This window comes from Podarcis liolepis (assembly GCF_965112155.1).
Source record: "Podarcis liolepis genome assembly, chromosome: 7".
In the NCBI taxonomy this organism is placed as follows: Eukaryota; Metazoa; Chordata; class Lepidosauria; order Squamata; family Lacertidae; genus Podarcis; species Podarcis liolepis.
Window position 1 is genome coordinate 29,491,980 of NC_139561.1, and position 5,915 is coordinate 29,497,894.

The 5,915-nt window shown below is 48.8% G+C and overlaps 1 protein-coding gene across 1 annotated transcript; it reads left to right on the forward strand.

The window, feature by feature from the left end:
- The first annotated feature begins 706 nt into the window (after nucleotides 1–706).
- HES2 (hes family bHLH transcription factor 2) lies at nucleotides 707–5,606 on the forward strand. The gene is made up of 4 exons (XM_083514031.1): nucleotides 707–872; nucleotides 999–1,094; nucleotides 2,898–2,991; nucleotides 5,192–5,606. The coding sequence occupies exons 1-4, from the start codon at nucleotides 780–782 to the stop codon at nucleotides 5,455–5,457; spliced, it is 549 nt and encodes a 182-aa protein (XP_083370157.1). The 5' UTR covers nucleotides 707–779; the 3' UTR covers nucleotides 5,458–5,606.
- The last annotated feature ends 309 nt before the right edge of the window (nucleotides 5,607–5,915 follow it).

The following is a 5,915-nucleotide window of genomic DNA, read 5'->3' on the forward strand; positions in this document are numbered from 1 at the left end:
CAACTAAACACCACCAACAACAACAATGTTGTGAAATAATAATCAGTACTTGCAACAGAGTTTTTCTTTTCAGGGAGTCATTGCTAAGGCCTAGTGCGTGGGTGGGATGGGGCCTCCAGAAAATAATAATAGTTGTTGCTACTGTTATTATCATTATTATTATTAGATCCATAGCTAATAATATCAATATCTACATTGCCTGGCAGTGACTTTCCAGGAATTCAGGTCTGAATCGCTCTCAGCTGTACCTGGAGGTGTTGGCGATGCAAAGCAAATGCAAACGCAAAAACTGTGATAGTTATTATTATTATTATTATTATTATTATTATTATTATTATTATTATTATTATTATTATTATTAATATCGAGGGGCTGGCAGTAAGAAATGCCCCTGACTGGCCACGATAAAACTTTCCAAGGTGCCCCGTGAGAGGTCTGGACTGAGCACAGTTGCTCAGCTGCAGAGGTGCTTTCCCGAGTAACTCTCCCAAAGGGCCAGGAGGCATCAGGCGGGATTTTGAGTGCAAAAGGGAGCGGCAGATTAAGCGGCTTCCCCGGAGCAGATGGGCTGGGACTCAGCGCGGGGCTGGGGCGTCCCCCGGCGACGCGGTGGCCCAGGGCGGAGCGACGGGGCGGGGACGCGAAGGGGCAGGCCGGCTGCAATAAAAGCGGCTCTGGCGGGCGGGGAGTGCTGAATCCGCCTCCTCCTCGCTCCGCACTCGCTCGCTGAGCACGCTCTCTCTGTCTCTGGGCGTCCGCTCCGACAGCCACCTCGCTCCATGCCGCCGCTCAGCTCCGACGCGCCGTCGAGGACTTACGGCCCCAAGATGGGCTCCCCGAAGAAAACTGGGGAGGCCACCCAGCTGAGAAAGGTGAGGGCCGCAAAGGCAGTCCCCGCTCCCCAGCCTTCTTCCCCGGGGAGGGATCCCCTTCTCCTCCTCCTCTTCCTTCTCCTTTTGCTCCCGTCCCGTCGGACTGACTGGCTTCTCCTCCCGCAGAGCCTCAAGCCGCTGATGGAGAAGCGCCGCCGGGCGCGCATCAACGACAGCCTCAACCAGCTCAAGACCCTCATCCTGCCTCTCATCGGGAAAGACGTAAGTGGCTCTCAGTCCTGGGTCTCCCTGCAGCACAGGAAGAACACACACACACACAGCGCCTCTGAGCCTCTGCAGAGCGCCTTTTGTAGCTCGCCCTTCCAGTCGCGTCCCCGTTGGCACCCCCTGCCAGTACTAGAAAGCTTCTATAGTAAGAACTTTGCAGGATCGGGCCAAAGAAGGCAAGTGTTGCCAACGGGTGCCCTCTAGAACAGGGTTTCCCGAAGGTCTCCTGCTTTTTTTGGACTACAACTCCCATCAACCCTAGCTAGCAGGTCAAGGATGATGAGAACTGTAGTCCAAAAACAGCTGCAGACCCAATTTTGGGAAACGTTGCCTAGATGCTGTAGGACTTAGGCTGCCATCCTTCATGACCCAGTGGGCATGCCAGGGATCCTAAGGGAGGGAGCTGAAAATAAAGCTGCCAATATCCTCAAGGAAATCAGTGGTGCAACTGCTTTTCTGCAATGCTGTGCCCCGTTCAGATCACCCCTCCTCAGAAAAAAGGTATTGTGGAGTTGGAGAAGGTTTGGAAAAGGGCAACCAAAATGATCAGCGGGATGGATCAATGCCCTTATGTGGGAAGATTGCAGGTTTTGGGACTTCATTGTTTAGGCAACAGGCAACAGAATAGAAGTTTATAACTTTGTTTTCAATCTGTTTTAGTGTTTAGACTTCTGTATGTTTTAAAGCACAGTTGTAAATTTCTCTTGATTTTATTTTAACTTTTTGTAAACTGTTTCGAGGGGTTTTGGTTTGTTTTTACAATAAGCAAGGTAGAAATTGTATTACATAGATATAAAATTATGCATGGCATAGAGTAAGTGGGTAGAGATAATATTGTTCTTCCTCTCTTGTAACTCTCAAACTCCTGGACATTCAATGAAGCTGAATGCTGGAAGATTCAGGACAGATGAAATCAAGTCCTTCTTCCACACAGCACATAGTTAAACTATGGAACGCAGTCCCACTAGAGGCAATGAGGGCCGCAGACTTTAACAGAGGATTAGATTCATGGAGGAGGAGGAATGCTATCCATAGCTACTAGCCTGAAATGCTAGTTTCACTGTTGGGAGTCAGTATTGCTTCTGAATACCAGTTACTGGCAGTGGAAGCTGCAGGAGGGGAAAGAGCTCAAATCCTGCTATGGGTTTCCTAAAGGCATCAGGCTGGCCCATGTGAGAATAGGATGCTGGACTAGAGGGGCCTCGGGCTTGATCCAGCAAGCTCTTATCATGTTCTAGCCATTGCCCATCCTGAGTTCAACATCTAGAGCACTCCATATTCCACACTGGTGGGCTAGCCAGAGCTCTCACCTGGATTCAAGGCATATTCCCTCAATAAGTGGAGACCACATTTATTTCCCTCAGTCTTTTTTCCATGGATTTGCCCTATCCATGGTTTAGTTGGGGGGCTGGAAACCTACACCCCCCAGATGTTATTGGACTCCCATCAGGTTAGCCAGCTCAGCCAGTAGTCAGGGATGAAAGGAGTTTGACATCGAGCATACTTAGGGGTGGAGCACAGGTTCACATTCTGCTATTGAAGGTTTGCACAGAAAAGTTCTTCTGGCTGAACCGGCAATCTTTTCATTCTCTCTGTGGCTCCATCCCACCTAAAGTCTCCCTGCCATTAGCCTCCATTAGATGGGTGCCCACTCTTTCCTATTCACATCCAAAATCCTCTTCCTTTTCTCATCTCTTCACTACTTGGTATCTCTGGGTCCCTTTGCAACATCCTCTGTGCCTTTTCTTGCTTTTGAGACTCCTAAAGCAACCCTTTCTTGCTCCCTTTCCTTTCCAGAGCTCTCGCTATTCCAAGCTGGAGAAGGCCGACATCTTAGAGATGACTGTTCAGTTCCTCAAGGAGCTTCCAACCCCTTGCGCTTCCGTCTCTGGTGAGTGACGTGACATTCACACATGATGCGCGAAATGGCATAACTTAATTTCTTACAACTGAATTATCCAACACAGGGGAGCTGACCGATGAATGTGGGAATAGATCCCAGTTTTGTTTTGTTTTTGTTTTTTTAAGTGTTAGAAGAGGCAAGAGATCTAGGGCCCAGTGCAAGAAACTGGTGCTTAGCATGCCTGGGCCAGTCCCTCACAACACCCCTGTGTGTAAACACTTGAGCAAGGACTGAGCTTGTCTGAACCAGTAAAGGTGGTTGGCAGAGAAGAGGGGCTGAATGGATCTTCCACACCATACAATTAAAACACTATGATGCCAATTTGAACAGTCGTGGCTTCCCCTAAATACTCCTGAGAGCTGCAGTTTCTTAAAGGCACTGAGAGTAACAATACCCAGAGTTCCCTTTGAAGAGGGATTGAATGTTAGACCACTCAGAGAGTGGCAGCTATGTGAGGAGGAATAGCAACTCTTAGCACCCTGAACAAACTACAGCTCCCAGAATTCTTTGGGGGAAGCCATGCCTGTTTAAAGCTGTGTTATGTACTAGGTTGAATAGGATCCAAAATGCAGCAGTCTGATTGGTCCTAGAACAATAGGATTCAGAATGCAGCAGTCTGATTGGTCCTAGAACAATAGGATCCAGAATTCAGCAGTCTGATTGGTCCTAGAACAATAGGATCCAAAATGCAGCAGTCTGATTGGTCCTAGAACAATAGGATTCAGAATGCAGCAGTCTGATTGGTCCTAGAACAATGCAGCAGTATGATTAGTCCGCAGGAGCCACCCAATCCAGCTCCAGGTGGAAGTGAATCCACAACCTGATTGGCCTACAGGAGAATCCTGGAATTAGCCAATCACATGCAGCCCGTTGTGTAAATAATGTATATAAAGCAGATTTTTTGGGGAAACTTTCATTCCTCCTCACCACTATGAGCTGAATAAAGAGCATTAAATCCACTCTTGACTCTGAGTATATTTCAAGCGGTATGATAGTTCTTTAGATATATGATGCAAATGTGCCCCAGGAGCAAAGGAGAGAACTCAGCCGAAGAGGGTTTGCTGTCATCAGCGGGAAGGATCTCTGCCACAGAGAGCCTCTTGTCAATCAGCGCTGACAGCACTGACCTAGATTGACCCAGGATCTGACTCAGTTACAACCTGCTCATCCGACCTCATGAGGCTACTTTATAGGGAAGTCAGACCATTTGGTCTCTGCTCTCTCCCCTAGCCAGAATTTAGGAGACATGGGCAAAATCTTTGAGAAGAATTCCTACCTGGCTGAGACCTTAACTCTATATTGATAATACAGCACATAGGGCTTTGTGGGTGGAATTCAAAGATCCTGGAGTCTCTGCTCCCAATGAACTTAGTCTAAAACTGACGGTGGGGGAAATAAGAAGGGGGACATGAGCCCATGGGATAAATGATGGTGTTGCATGATGAGATAGATGAGGTCCATGCTTCATTTGGCAACATGTCCTCAGTACTGTCAAATTTCCCTATTTACACCCAAACAAATTACAGGGAGAAATTTTCTGAGCAAAGCAATAACACGGTTATACCAGTTAAATCATCACAGTTCCCTCCCAAAATAATCCTGGGAAGTGTAGTATGGAAGGAAGCATGGAAGGCAGGGTATTCTCTGTTCATAAAATCATAGAATCAAAGAACTGTAGAGTTGGAAGGGTCCCCTGAGGGTCATCCAGTCCAACCCCCTGTTGCTGACCTCTGAGTGGGTGCTGTAAGTTCAACAAAGAATAATGTGTGTTGTATTACTTTCTGTGGCTGGCACTGGTACCCAGCTCACAGACACAGAAGAGGAAGAGTTTGGATTTGATATCCCGCTTTATCACTACCTGAAGTAGTCTCAAAGCGGCTAACATTCTCCTTTCCCTTCCTCCCCCACAACAAACACTCTGTGAGGTGAGTGGGGCTGAGAGACTTAAGAGAAGTGTGACTAGCCCAAGGTCACCCAGCAGCTGCATGTGGAGGAGCCGGGAATCGAACCTGGTTCACCAGATCACGAGTCTACCACTCTTAACCACTACACCAAGCTGGCTCTCACAGAATTGTAGAGTTGGAAGAGACCCTGAGGGCCATTTATAGTCCAACCCCTTGCAAGGCAGGAATCGCAACTAAGGAATCCCTGACAGATGGCATGACAGATTTCTCTTTCCCCACCACAGGCTCTGCAGACAGTTTCTGTGACGGCTACCACACCTGCCTGTCCCGCCTTGCCACCCTCCTTCCTAAATACAACTTCCTGAACCATGAGGCCTGCAGCACCCTCCTTGGGCATCTCCAGCAGGCCTTTGCGCAGCAGGGCTGGCTTCGGGACTGTTCCAGCCCAGCAGACTTGTCCAAAGAGCCAGGCTTGGAGAGGGCCCCATGCCCACCTAGAAGGGCCCAGGAAGCCCCTTCACCACAAACAGCACTCTGGAGACCTTGGTAGAGCCACAGAACTTCTCGGCTTAAAACTAAGAGCCCTGCGTGCTCCTGTTTTCTCTGTACGGCAGCCGTTTTTGGATGGGGAGTGGCTGGAGCAGAGCCCTGTGCTGCGAAAGGATTGCCGATGTGCAGAGAGAGATCCGCCTGCAGAAAAGGATGAGCTGCGCTAGCCTTCCAGCCAGCCTCAGCTGGGCATAAATAATGTTTATCTGGTAATTCAGGTGTGATTGGATCGTCCCAAGTCGCTCCTGACCCAGTTGAATGACCTGCCCTCAGATGAAGCTGCCTGCTGTGCCTCTGCATGGCAGTTCCCTGTGTTCTGTTTAGGGAAGGATCACTCAGTGATAGAGCATCTGCTCTGCATGCAGAAGGTTCTAGATTCAATCTTCAGGGAAGGTTGGGAATGCTCCCCCTCCAGAAACCCTGGGGAGAGCTGCTGCCAGTCATTATAGATGATCCTGA

What these genes read in the sequence shown, in the direction of transcription:
- HES2 (XM_083514031.1), top strand. Translation starts at nt 780, where the DNA reads ATGCCGCCGCTCAGCTCCGACGCGCCGTCGAGGACTTACGGCCCCAAG. An exon ending in AGGCCACCCAGCTGAGAAAG is followed by an intron (nt 873 to 998) that starts GTGAGGGCCGCA and finishes CTCCTCCCGCAG; the next exon opens with AGCCTCAAGCCGCTGATGGA. An exon ending in TGCCTCTCATCGGGAAAGAC is followed by an intron (nt 1,095 to 2,897) that starts GTAAGTGGCTCT and finishes TTTCCTTTCCAG; the next exon opens with AGCTCTCGCTATTCCAAGCT.